This window comes from Haliotis cracherodii, unplaced genomic scaffold (assembly GCF_022045235.1).
Source record: "Haliotis cracherodii isolate W230 unplaced genomic scaffold, xgHalCrac1.p SCAF_8, whole genome shotgun sequence".
Taxonomy (NCBI): domain Eukaryota; kingdom Metazoa; phylum Mollusca; class Gastropoda; order Lepetellida; family Haliotidae; genus Haliotis; species Haliotis cracherodii.
This window is the reverse complement of record NW_027266341.1, coordinates 40095264-40116995: the sequence shown is the minus strand read 5'-3', so window position 1 is coordinate 40116995 and position 21732 is coordinate 40095264. Positions and strand designations below refer to the sequence as shown.

At 38.5% G+C, this 21732-nt stretch overlaps 1 protein-coding gene across 1 annotated transcript in view; it reads left to right on the top strand.

Moving 5' to 3' along the window:
- The first annotated feature begins 1706 nt into the window (after nt 1–1706).
- LOC139449427 (telomeric repeat-binding factor 2-interacting protein 1-like) overlaps nt 1707–21732 on the top strand; it is a 56330-nt gene continuing 36304 nt past the window's right edge. The window contains exons 1-3 of the mRNA XM_071230815.1: nt 1707–1823; nt 2867–2913; nt 4437–4541. Coding sequence (XP_071086916.1) covers nt 1707–1823; nt 2867–2913; nt 4437–4541 — 269 coding nt within the window. The remainder of the gene's footprint in view (nt 1824–2866; nt 2914–4436; nt 4542–21732) is intronic.

Sequence of the window (21732 nt, the reverse complement as noted above, 5' to 3'; positions counted from 1 at the left end):
GTGAACCTGGAAAAATATTAATTGCATAATGAAATGGTAACACCATTTACAAGAACGGTTTTGGCTTTTAATGTCTAACACTTCGTATATATTAAGTTATGATCTAAACACATTGTCGAAGACCTATATAGAAATCTGTTAATGACAGATTCCTGTCTCCTGCATGCCAATGAAAAGAACAGCAGATCGTGGAAAACATGTCTGCTAATAATAACCATACTTGCGAATAATTCCTCCTAAAGTCGACAATGTCAGAAATACATAATTATAATGTAATTACCATTTTATTTTAGTTGACAATGCTCACTGGATAAGCAAGGATATACCTATGCCATCTAGTCTAGTCCGTCATCTTGTACATATTATAATAGTTATTTGATAAAAGATAATTTCAAAACTATTTGGCTACCTTACATTTGGGCTTGTCTTGTTGATTTTACCACTGGCTACATGATAAAAAATACTGGTAGCCAGTATTGAGGCCTGCAGAAAATTCACAAAGCAGATACTTTTCAACAGCTACATATTCATAACATTATACCATGTATACAGACATTCGGTCATTCTGATTTGGAACTTCTCAAATTATTTATAAATATTGGAAAAATTTAGCCTCTGACATGCCGGACACGAGAAACTGCATCATGCTACAGAGCTTAATTTAACATTTGTCCTAGGCCTATATCTAAAACATAAGGATACAAACAACAAAGTCATACACTCATAAGGTTTTATTCTATGACAAAAGATTATGAACAAGATATGGTGTTTACAGACAGGGGTTCATTTCAGATTATGACCATCTTGCATAATTGGTAGATTGTCTATTTGTAGACAGAGACCATATGTCTCTCTAAATTACTGTCCGATGCATCATGTAAGATGACATTAACAGACAGATACGACCACCAAATTCGTCACATCCCCGTATAATCATCAGTTCAAATCTCCCGTTGAGCTCCTTGTGTTTTCAAGTCTGTTTACAACATAGTTAGTTGTATCTATGAACCTCTCAACACAGTTAACCATACATGTTTCTGTTCTGGAGTCCAGTTTCTGTCCGGGTTTGTCAACACACATTTCAAAACATTTGTCTGTCAAGCCATGAACAAGTTGCTGGAATCGTTGTTTCTGGGTCTCTTGTTCGACGAAGTGTCGCATTCTTGGATCTCCCATCGACTCGCCCATCTTTGAACAACACACTTCAGACCAGAAAACACAGTGCTATATTTCGGTCGGCTTCTCGTTTCAGCCCGATAGGTCAGCGTGACCTCCTCAACTTCCGGCTGAACTTGACAGAAGCTCCACACATAGATATTGACTATGTAATACTACTACTGTGCATGTGCGTGGATTTGCATAACAGTAAGGATTTTTGCCGTTCAATTGCTACAAGGTGGTATTCCCTCTACAATCCAACTATTACTGAAAACATTAAATCTGTCTTCATCAAAAGCAAAGCGCAATGCACAGAGTTTGTTAAAATGTCAATGTTACAATATACGAACTAATGAACGAAATGAAATAATCATAGCTTTTAATCTATTAAGCATATAAGCCTTACTTTGAATATTCTAAGAGCCGAAATACAGAATTTTGTAATTTACAAGTGCTCACTTCATTATGTGCAATCTGTCTTAAGACCAGGATAGAGAGAACATGTGTTCGTGTTTCTGGGAATACTTTTTAAGTACCCCTTCTCAGATATGGCGGCAGTAAACTTCAAATTCAGTCGCACTTTGTTCATATCAGAGAATGGTCACCCAGTCACGTTTTATATGCGACCATGTTCCGAAAGAAAAAGGTTGAAGCCAATGATAGAAGTAATGGAAACGCGCCTGTGTTATTATGATTTCACCACAGACGATACTTATATTTGTTTAGCCTACATGTCAGCCGAGAGCCGCGATTTGGTCCCGACAGTCAAGTCACAATGTAGGGTTAGGGTCCACATTGTCTGACCACATTGCGGCTCTTGGGTAACATGTAGGCTAAAAAAATATAGTTTCGTCTGTGCATGCACCAGTCACAATGTCTTAGTCAAAGGTTCCTTGCACGAATTCAACTGTCAAAAGCGGCAACATTGCAGTTTACCCGGTTCATCTTATTAAGCGTTAGGTCTGACGGCTGTGACACTCGCTTCACGGATATCGCGTGCCTCTTCGATTTTTAGGATTGGAGTAGATTCTTCCCATACCCGCTGAATCCCCCTTACGACGATAAGAGTTAGGTACCTCTTTCTGATCGAATAGATCTACCCTTCACGATCCTGAGGGTCGGACACATCTTGCCGATCAAACACCCCTTTGTGATCGGTTGGGTTGGCCGAGGAACCCCTTATCGATCCTCAGGCTTATATGTGGCCTATCTATCAAATAAGTACAATGTCATTTGAGGAAATCTGGAAGACTTCTACTCATATCCCAGCAAAAAAAAATATATTTAACTAAAAGGATTGAGCAGCAATGCATACACATACAACTTTTGGTGGTTGGATACGGGCGGAAGTCTTTCCGAAATCTGTTCAGTTTTTAATCAATTTTTGAAAATAGCTGAGTGTCCTTCGTTCCAGTAAGCATAGCCAATGCCAGCCCATACATAAGATATGAAATCTGGAAGGGATGCAGAAGGATAAGTTCAGGCTAGTTGATTCACAAAAAGTTTTGGCACAGACTGTTTCAATGTTAAATAAATCTTTGGGTTATACATATTAGTAATTTTTAATAGATTGTCGTGACATTAACACACAATCCAGATGCTTTAACTTTGAACTTTACTCTATGGATAAGCAGAATTTCTCTGTAATCAAATCATTTATGTATCATTTGGTGAAGTTGTCAATATGTATGAATATCTTTCATTACAGCATGGTGGTGGCAGTGTATCAAGCAAACAAACCAAAACTTGCATCAAGTGAGTTCCAGATATTATTGCATATATTTACATATTGTAACCAGGTAAACATGCCGCACAAATTCTTTCCATGATTGTAGAAGTTCATGCTCAGTTATAACAGTGGAACTTTGTAAAATAGATCTTCAGCAACCCATGCTTGCTGTAAAAGGCGACTATGCTTGTCGTAAAAGGCGCCTGGTGACTAACGGGATCGGGTGGTCAGGCTCGCTGATTTGGTTGATGCATGTTATCGATCGCAATTGCGTGGATCGATGCTCAAGATATTAATCACTGGATTGTCTGGTCCAGACTCGATTATTTACAGACCGCCGTCATATAGCTGTAATATTGCTGAGTGCGGCGTAAAACAACAAACCAAACCAAACCAAATCTTGTGAGGGCCAATCAGAGTAAAGTTTCAGTACTTGCCTGGTGGGTTGCTTGTATTTGCCATCACTCACTGTCAAGAATCGGTTATGGCATGTCTTGACAAGTCTCATTCATATTATGGACTTTAAAAAAACAAGTAATCTTTCAACGTTTTCAAATCAGAATGCAGTGGTACATCTGTTGATTCGACGATAGTTTCAGATGAATTTGATACAGGTACCAGTAACTTTTCAAAAGAAAATTGACCTACCATATTCGACGTAATAAGCGCCCAGGGCGCTCTCAAAATTAGAAGTAGGGGGCTCTTATTAGAATATTATTTTGGTGAAAACAAAAGATAAATTTCGTGGTATATGCTGACAGCCTGAAGTGTTTATGTACGACAGATATATTTTTCCAGAATTTAATTGCCCATAATTTAGGGTGCATATAACACACGAGTGTATTATACGCGAATAAATAAGTCTTGTGTACATTGATCAGTCGGAAGGGGTGCTAATTGGGATTGTTCACTAGCCAATATATTAGCAAATGTCGACGTGGGTGCTTATTAGAGCGGGGGGCTTATTACGTCGAATACGGTAATTATGTGAAATTACAGCAGCCTTTTTGCAAAAACAAAACAGGCGGTTTGGGAAACAGGGAAACGGGGAAATAGTGATCAGAATGTCCATCCATCCATTCGTTGTCTGTTTTCTGTTTCCAGGGAAGAGCTCCTAATTGTTAAATATTTCTTGTTTAAAGTTCCTATACAGATCAGTCTAGTGGTGATCTGCTGCCTCTTGATGATTTAGGATTATTATTATTATTTCATTTTATTTCTATTTACTTTAATGACAACAAGTTGGACTTAAACTGGAAATGAGGGCAGTGCTATTTCTAGATGAAACTTGCTTTTACAGAACAGTCTTGTGGTGAACTGGTGCCTTTTGATGATTTTTGGATTTTTATTTTTGTTAATATTTTTTGGTTCTTATGATGACCCTATTATTATCAGGAAACAAACACAACAAAACATTGCATGGTTACTGGTTAGTCAATTAAATGTCATGGTATCACTTGCAATTTTTTATGAACATGTATATAGATGTGGTGTGGTGTGGTGTGATTATGTTAATACTGATATCACTACACTTGACGTTGTATTGCAGATTACTGGAACCAGGAGGTTCTGTGACGACGGGTGGTTTTATCAAATCAGAATTTGTGCTGTGCTGTGTGAAAGAGAACAAGCTGGTTGATATGACCAAGTTCAGGTATCATAGTGTTGAAATTTTAATAATCATTCCTGAATGGAATTCCTGTATCTGTTCATCTGTCCATACACCATAGACTGTCCATACACCATCGACTGTCCATACACCATAGACTGTCCATACACCATCAACTGTCCATACACCATAGACTGTCCATACACCATCAACTGTCCATACACCATAGACTGTCCATACACCATCGTCTGTCCATACACCACAGATTGCCCATACACCATCGACTGTCCATACACCATAGATTGCCCATACACCATTGACTGTCCATACACCACAGATTGCCCATACACCATCGACTGTCCATACACCATCAACTGTCCATACACCATCGACTGTCCATAAACCATATATTTTTCAACAAAACTTGGCAGATATATCAAACAGATCCTGAAATAGTGCCTTTTGCTATTTGGGTGGGGGGGCGGGGGGGGGGGGGGGGGGGGGGGGGTGCTTTTTTTATTTTTCTAAATTTTCTATGGAAACAATTTAGACTTTGTGTTTCTGGAGCACAATTTGAAAACAATGAAAGACTTTTCAGCCAAACCTGGTACATGTATTAACCAAGACCTGAAGTGGTACCCCTTGCTATTTTGGAATTTTTCAAAATTCGATTTTCCCCTGTTTCCATTGAAAGAAGTTAGACTTAGCTGAGACTCACCTAGGTGTTGTTCCAGAGCAGAACTAAAAAAACTATTCAACATTTCTCATCCAGACTTGGTACAGCTATTAATCAGGGGTTGAAGTGGTGCCTTTTGCTATTTAGGAATTTTAAAAGGTTATATTTTTCCTCTTTCGTTGGCAACAATTTTGATTCAAACTTTGATTCTGTTCATAGTGTTGTGTTTGTCCGGACCATATCTCTTCGACCACTTTGCACACACAAAGACCAGGTTGTAAAATGTTGCCTTTTTGTACTTAGGGGTGTTTAAAATTAATGTTTTCCATGGCAACAAGTTTGATTTTGACTCTGTTCACAAAGGAGTGTTTGCCTGGACCATGTCTAAAAGCAAAAGGTATTCTTTTATGAAACTGTGCACACGCAAAGACCAGGTTGTCAACTTGTGCCTTTTGCTTTTTAGGGATTCGTATCCCCTGCCATGAAATGCAGGAGGGATATAGGAATGGGTGCCGTCCATCTGTCCGTCACATTTCGTTTCCGGAGCAGAACACAAAAACCATGAGAGATATCTTAACCAAACTTGGCACAAAGAGTAGTATAGATGATGGGGATTCTGGCTCACTTCCACTGCTGGAGCCAGATTTATACCCAATACTGCTACTACAGAGGGAATTTTTTATGCAAAAATGATGATGCGATTCAACCATCGTCATGATTCGTATTAAAAGAATCATCAATATTAATTAATAATGAATAAAATTTACTATAGCCCACGAGGATATTGGAAAGGTATAGGAGCAATACAAAAATTAGCCACTGCAGCTACGGTATCTAAGGAAGTGGCCAAGGATTGGCTGGCTAAAGAAACAAGCGATGTGGCAAATATACTTACCGGCACCGCATTATATACCGAGGATGAAGTTTGATATTTTTACGACGAATGAAGTTCATCAGGCTGACCTCTTGTTTCTACCCCATGATAAGGTAAGACGCAAAACGTATAAATACGCTTTAACAGTAGTGGATGTGGCTTGTTGCTACAAGGAGGCTGAACCATTAACCTTGAAAGATTCAACAGAAGTAGCTGATGCACTGAGCCGCATACATAAATGCGGACCACTTAAATGGTCCAAGTTATTTCAAGTAGATCCTGGTCGCAAGTTTATGGGATCAGTAACTAAACAGTTAACAAAGCACGATGTCACAATCAGGCGTGGTGAAAAAGAGGCCCACTGTAGTCAAGCTAAAGTTGAAAGATTTAACCGGACATTAGCGGAACATTTGTTTGGCTATCAGTATGGGAATGAAATGAAATCAGAACAATTGAGATCAACCGAATGGGTGACATGATTATCAGCTGTTGTATCAGCGCTGAATAATGAAGTAACGAGATTAATCGGGAAGAAACCATCCGATGCGATTAAAATGAAATCCGTGATCAAACTGAATATAACTGGAGATTTCTGTAGTGAACTATATAACTATATTTTGTCTTATCCATCAAATTTGGCACAAGTTTTTCTACGTTAGCTAACCTAGTATTACCCATCAAGGAGTGTTGATATTCTGACATCCGCCCATTAATCTTTTGGGAGCTAGCGGATAACTGTTATGGTCTTTGTGCAACTCTTTTGGATATTCCAAGTCAACTTGTAGTATGTACCCTTTATTCACATAGACCTTGTGAATATCATTCACATCGATATTGTGGTTATCATTCACATCAACCCACTCAAAACCAACCGTGGGTAAAGGTTGACTCATGGCCCATCCGTTCAAATTGTTGGCATCGAGATATAATATGTACGTATCGGGTTTACTCAGATCATATCCTTCCACTAATTTATTAATAGCCTTAGAATACCTTTTCGCTGTCATCGATATACCACCTCTTAATCCTTTCTCAACAAACAAGTGCATATCGTTATCTGTGAGTAGTTTTAGTTCTACATCGGTCTTCTTCAACAATGCATCCCACGATAGTCCAGGACTGGAATAGTACCATGCTGGGTCCAAGCCATATTGTTTTAAAGATGTCTTTCTAAATATCTCTAATATATCCACGAGTAACAGCACATCGGTTTTTAAGTACAGATCGTGATAATCACCTAAGTTCTTACAACCTAATTTATCCCACACCGTCAGAGCGTGTTCATAATCGGCAGTTACTATAGAATGATTCAAGGGGTGGTAATTTAGTTTCGTCAAATCTAGACCAATCATCCATATATTCGTAAGGATATACACCTTTTCTCAGCAACAAATGACGAGTTAACCTATCGGTATATTGATTTGTTATCGAAAAGTCATTGGGATTGTTCGCATTAGCTAAATTGTCCAGGGAAGATAACAGAAACTGTACGGAGTCTATGAATCTAAGCCCATTACTTTGCTTTATTCTAGCTTTCCCATCCTTGTCCCTATAATGTATAGTTTTAGTCAGCGAGAATGATGTGTATTTTTCCATATTATTAGGAATGCACGTTAAGCCACCGTCAGTCTTTGAGATAGCTTGGATGATGAGATGTGAATCGTATCCCCTAAGGTTATGAAACACAACGGGGATGGGTATTGTTTGAGCTTTCATTTTTAGTTTCAAGTTACACTCGTTATGCGCGGTTCCCCGATAATTACCCGTGACGTGGCAATGATCTCTTACGGAATCCCCAGTCAGGGGTTTATTACAAACATGACAACTAGTAGTATAGGTAATGATGGTTCTGGACCACTTCCACTGGAGCCGGATTTATATACCTATACCACCACTACAGGGGGAATTTTTTATGTCAAAATGATTATGCGATTCAACGATAGTCATAAGATTCAGCTAAATTGACTCTAGCTCACCACCACCTGGAGTCTATGATATAATTTTTTATAGGTAATGATGGTTCTGGACCACTTCCACTACAGATGGAATTTTTTATGCCAAAATGATTATGCGATTCAACGATAGTCATGGCTCTAGCTCACCAATACCTGGGGCCAATCATTGCTTTAGATGAGTCTAAATGGTAATAAAAATATTCTTCATTATTTTTATCGATAAAGCGATATTCAACATTTTTATTAAGTTCTTCGTTCATTTTACTAGGAGACCAGACTATATAACTACACTCTTTTTGTAAATTGATAAGAAACAATTGATTACCGTATTTGGTTGGTTTGACATCACTGATATAATAAAAACCTTGTGGTAATTCTCTCCATTTAATAGTTTTTTCCATTATTATATATTTATGTAAGCATTTGTCTAAATGTAATCACACGATAGTAAGCAATTTATTTTTAATCTCCAACCAGTTCTTTGGTTTTGGCACGGAATAATTGACGAGCTTGTTGCCTCCCCTGTTCTATGAACTTTTTTTTATCGTCTTCGCTAATACCACTGGTCTTATGAGATTTTGATCGAATCTCCTGCTTCATTTCATTGTATTTGGTGAGTTCCGACAGCACTAAACGAAACTCATCCTCGGATATCTTACAATCGGCCATTGCTGTCGAAATATGATCCTCAATGCTGTTCAACTTTGCTTCGGCGAGTATTCGAATACTATCGTGTTTTAATGCTTTCTTTTGCAACCTACGAGAAATGAATTTTATCGCTATTCCTGCCAGTCCCGAGACTCCGGCGGTTATTTCCATACCGAGCACGATAGGCGCGGCGATTATAGTTGATAGTAAACCGACACCGGCTACACCGAGTCCCATGCCAGCTACTACAAGAGCGGTGTCAACTCCGTCCAGAGCATTCACGGCTCTGCGATACTTTTTATACAATCCAAGTCTCAACTCCCTATCCTTTTCTATTCGATGTTTAATGTCGCTTATTTGATGTAATCGAAATCCGTCAACAGTTTCCATCTTTCCATCGAGCGCCGGATATAAACTCATAGTGTATATTACGAATATATAATAGTCTTTAATTGGTCTTGCTTAAAGGTTTTGATAGTATACATCAACCTTATCAAATGTATATTATACGGTAAGAATATCTTAGTAAGAGAAATTCTGTCACTTTTAATAATTTGAACCCCCTCGAGGGTTGTAACGGGTGATGCTCCAACATGAATAATACTGCAACGTTGACGCTCGTGTTTCTTGAGCCATTTAATCGATAGACCTGGTAATATTTCGAAGGCATCTACCGGTGCATCTCCGAACAAGACTTCAATAATAAGCTTAGAAATATTAGGTATTGCACTCAAGTTCTGTTTAATATCATCGAATTCTGTAACCAAATTTAAACTAACATTTTGGATTGCCGGACGACTATATAACATATGACCTGGTTTTTCTGGCAGGGGAGTGACTAACACACTTTTTCGTTTTGACGGGATATAGGCCGCGAGTACGATGCCACTATTTATTATCTTAGTTAAATTATGTCCCTTACCCATCATCGCATAAGGTGGGGTAATGGCGATATTCAGCAGCCACTTGATGTTTGCTTCGACCATAGTCCATTTATTCTCACTGTTGTAAATAATATTGTACGGAGTGGTTTTAAGGAGTCTACTACCGTCGACATCGCTTAAATCTTCTAGATTACCCGTGAATGTGACTTCTTTCCGCTTGTATACATTATCGTGTAAGTGTAAAGCATATAACTTACCATTGTAACCGGGTTTATCAAATCCTTCTGTGTCTCCGAGATCGGAAAGCACAATTGTATTACATTGTCTTATCGTTCCAGGGCCTGATGCATCAACCATTATTTATAATATGGAGTGTTACACTTAAGTATCCTATATGTACAGGTTGGTGTTTTACATCTAATACAGAAATTTTGAGGTCTGAAATAATACCACGCTTTAATTTTTTATATTGTAATGACGAGAAAGATTCCGTTCTACCGCTATTGTATTTTTCATTTTTCACTGGAACACTTCTGAGCAGAGTTGAAGGACTTTCTAGTTGAATATTAACCGTCGTGCTTATTTGATCAAGATGGATGAACAACTCTTTATAGGGAACTAAATCGGGTAAATTGAGTCCCTGATCTGATGCACTGATTATTGTTGTATCATCGGTTGCAAATCCAAGTGTAATTCCTAAGTTCCCGTAAGGAATTACACCATTTTCTCCAGGGGATAATTTCAGCATCCCAGTCGCCTCATTTTGTGTGAGACTAGATCCACAAGGCTTAAAAAATTCATCATTGAGTGAGCATACGCTGTAATACCCATCAGGTATAGCAATAATTCTATTTTGGTCACCTATTATTACAAATATCTTATTATTTCCTCTCGCAGCATTTATATTGGTCCACCGTGGGTAATACGTTACATCGCATAGAGCTACTTCGAGTTGTCCATCCGAGTTATCGATAGTTTGAAGCAGTTCAATAGACTGACCATTTGTTATTCCAGGTATTGTTACATACATATTAAATATACAATGATACTATATCATAACTTAAATATGAAATCAACTTACATTACTAATCAATCGATTATAGTAACTGCCTCTGGTGCTGAATTTTTAGTTAAATTTCCCGATATCTTTGAAAAGTACAGGGTCACGGCAACTAGCGATAAAATGGTGCACGATTGGTTTCACAATCCGATGCAATTTTGGCAGAATCAGTTAAACTTTGCCATATGGTGTGCCACAACGGGATGTGGCGTATCTCTTTACGCTCCAGGATTTGAACTGAATAAGTTTGTTATAACATTTCACGTGTACTATCAGATTAGACGTATACTTAAAGAAATTAGTGCTCCATTACCGCAGGATCGAGCGTGGAATTCCACAAATAATAATTATGATAGGTCCGCGTATAAGCGTATTTGTCAGGAATTTAATGTTTCTACGAGTAAAGATTGGCGTATTAAAGGAGCAAACCATGGTCTAGGTGTACCTTACACAGAGGAAAATAAATCCGTCAAAGAAGAAAGCGATTATGTATATAAAGAACTTAATAAAGTTCCAGTTAATTTTGGTAAGTTGTATAGTACCAGCAAACTTTACGCAAGAATATATGATCATTGGCATAAAACCGGTGATTGGTATAAAGGCTGGGAACTTTATAGTAACGATTAGAGAGGGGATATTATGAGTTTTAAGAGTGGTTTAATTTATATTGTTTAAAAATTTATACAAATGAACGATACCGCAGACGCTTGGAATGAATTTCTTAATGATAAAACGGAAAATAATTTTACTAATCCAGGATTTGTAAGAGTTAATGAATCGATAAGAACTTATGTATGGGCAATTCTCGGTGCGCAATCTCAAACACGAACGTCCATTATCGGTTCTGGGACGGCGCTCGATGCGCAAAAACAGTTTGTCTCAAACGTGGAGGACGCCATTAATTCACCAGTTGACATACCATCGTCTATAAAGCGTTTTCAAGATGCATTACAGTACGCTCAATCCAAAGTGGACTTCGTTTATGCACCAGGACTATACATGTCTCCGAGTAATATGGAACTTAAGATCGGTCAAGTGATCGGTTATAATAATAAAATTGTTATCGCTACCGATCAACAAAAAACAGGTATAAATTCAGATATGAATGTCGAATTAATAACGCAAACGATCACGGGCGAAAAGGGAATAGTCAAGCCACAAACACCAACTATCGCTCAACCATCTACTGATGCACAAGTGTCACCGCATATTGGGGCTAAAAATCAACAACATATCGATGAAAAAACAGCGCTTGTAGTGGGTGGAGTCTCGGTTGGTTTACTCATGATTTGGTTAAATAGTCTTTAGCGAATACGTACAACAACCCTGCAATTGCTACGATCAACCCCCACAAGTTTTGACTAAGCCAAGTGGTGGTCTTTGCTAATAAATTCAATAGCCAGGAAACTATACTCCCTATTATACCGGGAAGTGCAGCCGCGGCTTTCTCAGCTAGCTTTCCCAGTGCTGAACCTAATGCTTTTAAATAATTTTTTATCCACTCTTTTATACCCTTTTTATCGTTAAGCGGTGTACTACCACCTGTACCCCCTGTTAACGAGAGAGTCAAAGTCGATATGATAAATCCCAACGCGGTTAAAATACTGGCAATTGTTATTCCCTGTTCTCTGAACAATGTTTTAATTTTATCGGCCAGTGTAGTGTCATCGTTGAGGACTTGATCGATAGTTTCTCGAATACGACTGATTTGCGAACGAAGTGCCTTTCTCTTACTGGAAGCTGCTTCGAGGCGGGCCAATCTTTCCTCTTCTAGGTTACGTAATCTTTCAGCAACGCGGCGTCTACTGAATTCATCGCCCGCCTGTTCGAGTTTTGTTTTCTCTTGAGCTATATGTTTGTCGATTTCGGATAGCTTGGCTATATTATTTATCAGTTCTCCCCGCATAGTTCGCATTGCCTTGTCAAGACCTCGTAATTCCCTAATACTGAACTCCGAATATGGTGGTACCTGTAACGTGGAATTATCGTAATAGGTATCTAAGATTTCTCCGAGTCCGTCCGAGGCCACCATCGAGGCTGCTTCCAAATCATCTGTATTAACGAGTTCTTTCCTCATAGTCTGAAGAGCCTTAGTAGTCTTCGCGGGAAGTTTTGCTCGTCCGTATTCTACAAAACCTAATTTATCACGAACAAACTCGCGGCTATATTTACCAGCTATAGTAGACAAGGCTAGGGGCTTACGAGAACTATAATGCATAAGATCAATATGCGGAGAGTCACGCACTCGCAATGTTCCTTTACTATCTAGCATAAACTTTGAATAGTAACGACCTATTGGGATAACATAATTTTTATCTTCTTTTAATGTATCGTAATAATCATCAACGGCTGATTGTAAAAGGGCATCATTTAGGGTTGGGTTCATAAAGCTGGTTTCATCAGTACCCTCTTCGATGGTACTAGTATCAGTTATGTTATCAAGATCAAAGTCATTAACATCAAAATCAGTCATTTTTATATTAAACATAGGGTTCATGTTTTCAATATAACAATGTCTTCGCAATACGGACGCAAGTTAAACCCACAACGTAGACTTCGAGATCCATTAGGGGTCAAAGCAATTCGTCAGTCTGTTACTATAACTAATAACCCTAGTACCATCGATCAGAATCAAACGCTTCTGGTTCGCTTTCCTAATCTCGGCGCACACGATGTGTTAGTTCCGGGAACTGTCCGACCAGCATTTACGATTGTTTTGACTTCTAAAGACGTTAACAGGGAGCCCGTTCAGAACATAGGTCGTGCTATCGTTAAGAAAATTGCTATTAAAATTAGCGTTAATGAGGTTTTGAGTATCGACGATAGCGATGTATACTATTGTTACATGGATCTCTGGAGTACGGATAAAGAGCGGGAAAACTTACAGTACCAAGGTATTTGTAATAAGAACACATTGAGACTGCGCGTAGATGCTTCTAGTGGTGATGGTACTGTCGTAAAAGATCAGGCCGTTGCCGGCGCATTAGGTAACACATTCTATATTCCCCTAGACTTTGAATTACTAGATTCCCACATGCCTTTTTATCAAGCATCCCTAGGTGATAGGTTAGAATACGAACTCACTTTTAAGGACTACGGCAGAGTAATCAGAGCTGCTGAAGATGCTAGCTATTCCATTGACAATATCTCGCTCGAGTACGATATGATAACGGATCCCGAATTAGCCAGACAAATTCGTAACCAGTATTCGGGAAGTTTAGCCATTTTGTACGATCGCGTGCTGCGACATCGAAAGATCACGAGGGACAAAAAAGATACGATGTGGAATATCAATCTAAACGTCCCCACGAGGTCGTTGAAGGGTATTTTAATGTTGTTCGAGGACCCCTCCGATGCGTTTAAAAGAAATACCGAGAAGTTCTACAATCCCAAGATAACGAAAGTAGAATTGACTATCGAGGGCGTTCCTAATCAACTATATAGCCAAGGAATGCTAGCTTATCACCAGTGGGATGAGATTAAAAAACTTCCTTCTATAAAACGTTCCCCGGAAGTTAAAGCGGTCGTGAAAGATCTGTCTCTCGGGAGTGTATCGATGGGTGAATACCTCACCATGAAGTACGCGTTATGGCTCGACATGCGAACAACGGACGATGACCAATTACACGGCAGTGGGAGGAGAATAGAAAATGCTAGCGAGGGTGTCACCATACAGATAACGAAGCTCCAGGAATCGGCTGGTAAATTAAACATATATTTGTACGTGATTATGGATGCGCAACTTAATATACAGAATGGGAGATTCGTGCAAGCAATCTATTAATAATCTTTTACCTAAAGATCCTCACTGCGCTATCATATGCGGGCAAACGGGCTGCGGAAAAACAGCTTTTATTCTAGATATTTTAGAAAGTCATTATCGGGACGTTTTCGATCATATTATTATTCTGTGCCCGACTATAAGCGTTAACAAAACATACTTATCGAGAGATTGGGTAATGAATGACGACGGGGTACACAGAGTCGATCGGGGCGATCGTTTACAAGACTGTCTCCGAGTATGTCACGAAAAATACAAAGGAGAATCAACCCTTTTCGTAATAGACGACTGCAGCGCGAGTAAAGAATTAACAAAAAAGAAAGATATGCTTTCGTATTTAGCATTCTCCGGAAGGCATACTCAACATAGCGTTTGGGTACTTACTCAAAAATACAACTCTGTCCTGAAAGATCTCAGAGAGCAGACCAAATGGGTAGCGCTCTTTCATTGCAAAGATCGAGATTCATTCAAGGAATGTTTACGCGAAAATGACGTCATTTATACCAAGGGTGAACGAGATAAAGTCAGAAAAGTGTTAGCGGCAACGAAGCACTGTAAACTCGTATTAAAAACCGATCAACCAGCTGCTTATGCAATTGCTTAGCAAAATGTAGCAAAATTATAGCAAAATATAGCAAAATGTAGCAAAAATGTAGCAAATTGAACATTAGCGGTTAATATTACTTAAAATGTGGTTCGAAATCATCATTCTTTCGCAACAGTTCATTATTACAGGATGTATTGGATACGTCATATTATATTATGTTAGACTTAAATATCTCCTTAGGTATTACATTATGGAATGCGACGAACTCCTCGAACAAATGCTCAAAGAATCTGTTCAACATGCTGAAGTAATTACAGATAAACATAGAGAAAGACTCGCGGCTTTGGTAGCCGGTGGAAAATGTTCCCAATATTTGGGAGAAAATTATACCATCGAAAAAATTGATAACATGACCGACGAAGAGATTAAAAAACTGTACGCGCGTTACGAGTCTAGACTGGGAGCTACCATGACTAAAACTATAGGGTCGTCTATATTACAACTATACACAGTCGTAGCTAGTATGTTTCTCCCCATCCCGGCAGAACATCGCATGTATTTATGCGAATCTCTAGAGAAAGACCCATTCATCGAACACGCTATAAGCTCAGTGAGCTGTGAGTTTTATCATAGATTCGGAATGTTCTTAGCTCCGTTCACCACAGCTTTAATAACGGCTAGGTATTGTCAATTTAAACATACGTGCCCACTTAATAATAATGGAGACACAACAGGTGACACCACAACAGATTCCGGAAACGCAACAACAGATTGCGGAAACGGAACCACATGTGAATGAGGAACCACAAGTGAATGAGAAAACAAAAAAAACCAGAGTTACTAAGAATCCAAAAAAAATAGCCGCAGGAAGAAAGGGAGGGCTGGTGCGCAAAGCAAAATTAATAAATAATTCAAATCCGATTAAAACATGGGCACTAGTAGGAGTTGCTGGTATAGCGGCTGTATGGTTCTTTTATAAGACCAGAGAAGAGAAAACGTCACCCCCGCCGCAACAACGAGTTCAATTAGAGGTTAGTCCTCATATAATGCTATAAGAAGCATGACTACTCCAGTTACAGGCGGTAAAATGTTGGTAAACGCGACGTATCATTCAGCGGTGGTCACCGGCTTGGCCATTGGCTACGCCCGTATGGCTAAAATGATTACTAAAGCCACACCTCCCAAGCTAGATTTTAATGGATTTGATATAGGTATGATGGTTCTGGATATTGGATTAGCAATGGCAACGAAGGATATGCTCATCAAACAAGGACTTATCCCGGAAGACATAATGAAGTAATTAAGCAATTGAATATTTATATTCATATGGCATCAATTGCGATGATGGTCGGTGGAGCTGTTGTTAATGCTCTAGCTTTTTCGGGGATTAATTATTTATTTTCCAGTATGAGGGAATCAAACGCTAAAGAAGTTGAAGAGGAGCGTAAACGACATAATAAAGCATTAGAACAATACCAAGCAGCTCAGTTACAATATACGCAGCAGAGAATGAAGAGATTAGACTTTATTCATGAACAACTGATTAAGGAAGGACATTCAATTCAAACGTTTAAGGATGTCGAATCTGCCATGCACGAATACTTCCTCGTTTATGGGAAAAAACTCGACCCAATACCGAGACCAACAATGAGTCAGTTTTATACACCCTCAGAGGCTCAGAAAGACCGAGAGGTCACATTTGTGATTATGGGGTTATCTGCTCTATTGATTTTCAGCTATACAATAGCTACTCATAAATAACCACAGCTGTGGCTATGCATGATCTATAAATAGCCTAATCAATAGTGTAGATGTGATTTGCATTTAGACAAATGATATGATAGATGTATATAACATGAATAACTGCAAGTTTACACTCATGGGGAAGACGACTCTATGTAACAGACGCTGTTTTGAAATTTACTGCGGTATACACAATTATTACATCAAGCGTGGATAAATAAACTATAAGTGTTCTGAATGCGGGATAGGGGTCAAAGGTCGTTATTGTTTATGTAAGAAACACGGTGCTGATAGGGTCAGGAATCAGATTATTTATGCTAGGAAGAGAGATTACATCAATGAGAGGAATAGGTAGGGGAGAATACGTATTTAGATATATGAAAACAACCAATTAGACATTTGTCTCATTTTGCATATACCATTCAACCACTATGGTTTTTGTCAGAGAGTTGAAGGCTATGGCAAAGCAACGTGGTCTACGTGGATATTCTCGTATGAGAAAAGCTGAATTGATTACCTTACTCGATTTGGAATACAACAGACCACCCCTGACTGTTAGAGAACTCAATGAGTCAACCTTTACCCACGGGTGGTTTTGAGTGGGTCAATGATATCAATAATAATGATGAGAATAAAGGGTACATACTAGAAGTTGACTTGGAATATCCGAGTTCCTTACATAAAGACCATAACAGTTATCCGCTAGCTCCCGAAAGATTAATGGTTAATAAAGACTGGATGTCGGAATATCAACACTATCTGTACTTAAAAACCGATGTGCTGTTACTCGTGGATATATTAGAGATATTTAGAAAGACATCTTTAAAACAATATGGCTTGGACCCAGCATGGTACTATTCCAGTCCTGGACTATCGTGGGATGCATTGTTGAAGAAGACCGATGTAGAACTAAAACTACTCACAGATAACGATATGCACTTGTTTGTTGAGAAAGGATTAAGAGGTGGTATATCGATGACAGCGAAAAGGTATTCTAAGGCTATTAATAAATTAGTGGAAGGATATGATCTGAGTAAACCCGATACGTACATATTATATCTCGATGCCAACAATTTGAACGGATGGGCCATGAGTCAACCTTTACCCACGGTTGGTTTTGAGTGGGTTGATGTGAATGATAACCACAATATCGATGTGAATGATATTCACAAGGTCTATGTGAATAAAGGGTACATACTACAAGTTGACTTGGAATATCCAAAAGAGTTGCACAAAGACCATAACAGTTATCCGCTAGCTCCCAAAAGATTAATGGGCGGATGTCAGAATATCAACACTCCTTGATGGGTAATAGTAGGTTAGCTAACGTAGAAAAACTCGTACCAAATTTGATGGATAAGACAAAATATATAGTTCACTACAGAAATCTCCAGTTGTATCTATCGTTAGGTATGAAACTTAAGAAAATACACAGAGTTCTAAAGTTTGATCAAAGCCCTTGGATGGAGCCCTATATAAGGTTGAACACAGATTTAAGAAAGATAGCTACCAGCGATTTCGAAAAGAATCTATATAAGCTCATGAATAACTCGGTATTCGGTAAAACTATGGAGAATCTAAGGAAGCGTGTTGATGTTAAATTAGTCAGATCTAATGAGGAAGAAAGACTCAGGAAACTTATAGCCAGTCCGGCTTTTAACAGAAGCAAGATATTCGATAACGACTTAGCCGCGTTGCATATGCAGAAGAGTACAATAAAATTCAACAGACCGGTGTACGTCGGTATGAGTATTCTCGACTTGTCAAAACACTTAATGTATGACTTTTATTACAACGAACTTAAGAAGCAATACGGCGATAGATGCGAGGTGCTATATACCGATACAGATTCTTTGTTGATGGAAATACAAACCGAGGATGTGTATAAAGATATGGCAGAAAAAATAGATATGTACGACACGAGCGATTACCCAAAAGATAATCCACTGCACAGCGTAGTAAATGAAAAGGTGTTAGGTAAGATGAAGGATGAATGTGCTGGGACCCCTATAGCGGAGTATGTAGGATTAAGACCTAAGATGTATTCTATAAAGAAGTCCGATAATGGAGAGATAAGAAAAGCTAAGGGTGTTAAGAAGTATGTGGTAAAAAAGCATATCAAACATGAACAGTATAAAGAATCATTATTCAACGGTAGAACGTTCAAACACGAGATGAACTCTTTAAGAAGTTACGATCATAGGATATATGGATTAAGAATGAACAAGACATCATTATCCCCCTTAGATACAAAGAGATGGATTGATAATGATGGTGTAACTACCTATGCTTATGGTTATGGTGGTAATACCGTACCGTCGGGAACTATGAACAACTCTTCTCGTACAAATGCCCTACCCGGTCCATCTTGAAGATAATAAAGAATAGGCTCTCCTTCTTTCGTAACCAATCTACTAATGTTATACGTCTTAAGGGACCATATGGGATCGGTTGCGCGACGTAGGCCTCCTTCGAGTTCACCTGCCTGGTATAAATATCTTACCCTTACTCTATCCGAAAGTTTTCGTTCTTTGCCTCTCCTCGGTGCTGAAGATTCGGAAGTCACGGATTTCATTTTAATAGCATCGGATGGTTTCTTCCCTATTAATCTCGTTACTTCATTATTCAGCGCTGATACAACGGCGGATAATCGTGTCACCCATTCGGTTGATCTCAATCGCTCGGATTTCATTTCGATCCCATACTGATAGCCAAACAAACGTTCCGCTAGTGTCCGGTTAAATCTTTCGACGATGGCTTGACTGCGGTGGGCCTCTCTTTCACCACGGACGATTTTGACGTTGTGCTTTGTTAACAGTTTAGTTATCGATCCCATAAACTCGCGACCGGGATCTACTTGAAATATCTTAGGCCATTTTAGTGGTCCACGTTTATATATGCGACTCAATGCATTAGCTACTTCTGTTGAATCTTTCGAGGTTAATGGCTCAGCCTCTTTGTATCGACTAGCCACATCCACTACTGTTAAAGCGTATTTATACGTTTTGCGTTTTACCTTATCGTGGGGAAGAAACAAGAGGTCAGCCTGATGAACTTCATTCGTCGTAAAAATATCAAACTTCTTCCTCGGTATATAACGCGGTGCCGGTAAATATATTTGCCACAACGCTTGTTTCTTTAACCAATCCTTGGCCACATCTTTAGATACCTTAGCCGCGGTGGCTAATTTTTTTATTGCTCCTACACCTTTCCAATATCCTCGTGGGCTATAGTAAATTTTATTCATTATTAATTAATATTGATGTTTCGTTTAATACAACTCATGACTATCGTTAAATCGCATAATCATTTTGGCATAAAAAATTCCATCTGTAGTAGCAGTATAGGTATATGAATCTGGCTCCAGTGGAAGTGGTCCTGAACCATCATTACCTATACTACTCAACTCGTTGACCTCTTATAGGCCCTCCAATTATCCCTCGTCATACACATGGGTTTCTTACGCGATAAATTTTCCCTGATTATTCTCTCTTCATTTTGTAGATATTCTAGGAACTTTCCCGCTGCATCGGGACCTCTGTAAATCACGGGCGGATTTGTTTTCCCATCATACCTTACAACTATATATCCATACCCACAAGGAATATGTTCTTGAGTTTTGTACGCAAAACTACTATCTTGATTATTTTCTATGGGTTTGATAAGCGCAGTCGGTGTAAATTACGTACGGTACTGGCATTTGATTACAATAATGTTCAAATTTTTATGTATTTTTCCCCTCTTTAGGCATATCGATCCTGATAGCAGTCTGTCCAACACCACTACAGTCTTCTTTATGCGCTTCCAATAGATCTTGTCTGCTGTACCCATGCATGCATCTTTCGCAGAAATATTTCTTTCCCTTATATTTAGTTTGATCGTATAATAGCCTGTTTAAACTCTTTATCCATGTATATTTTCCATCTTTTTCGATAAGAAATGAATTGATTCTGGGAATATGTTCTGGAGCGGAGCTTATCCTGTGTACAACAATTCCTTTAGAAGAATGTCCGAAAACATTTATAGCTAAATTATTTTGCTTTTCCACCTTATCAATTTTTGAGATTGATGTTGGTTAGTCTATACCATCAAAGTTGAGTCCATCGTTTTGAGGATAGCTGGGGAACAATGCAGATCTTATCATCATTCTGAAACAGTCATCGGATTTATTTTTTACAGTAATTATGGCTTTTTTCTTTTTATAATACGGAGGTAAATCTAAATAAGATCCACCTTTGAAGGGCATATAATTTGCTGTATCTAAATATAAACTATCGAATTTATCCACACCCCAACTCGAACCTCTATTAGTCCAGTGTTCTAAAGTTTCCTGTATCCTCTGAATTGATGTATCTAATGATGCGTTTATAGTATCGGATTCAGTTATAACTTCTTGATTGCTTCGGAAATATGGTTCGGTTTATTCAGTGCTATCGTCTGTGTTACTTTTACTCACTGACATTTTAATCGTCAGCTGGTATTTTATACTAATTCATGTAACTCCTCGTTAATTTTGCTCGATATGATGGGCTTAACATCATTAACATCTATGTTGGAATTAATATCCATCTTCCAACCTCTTAGATATTTACCAACGCCGGCGGATGTTGGTACAAATATTAATTCTTGTTGTTTTTTATCTTGTTGTTTATCATCAACATCATCTTGTTGAACATAATTATTATCTAGTAAAGCGATCAATTCAACTCTTCTCATTCGAGGATAAGCTCTCAGCCCACTGTTTTTTGCTTGAGCTTTGAGTTCTCTAACAGTCTGGGGTTTGTTGTATTCCAAACCGAGTAAATCGATCAATTCAGTTTTTCTCATTCGAGAATATCCACATAGACCACGTTGCTTTGCCAAAGCCTTCAACTCTCTGACAAAAACCATTGTGATTTAATGGTATATCCAAAATGATTCATTTGTCTAAATGGTGGTTTTTCATATATAAATATGTATTCTCCCCAACCTATTCAGCACCGTGACTCTTACATAAACTGTAACTACATTTGACTCCAATCCCACATACAGAACAAACGTAATTTTTAAAACCCTTTCTAATGTTATA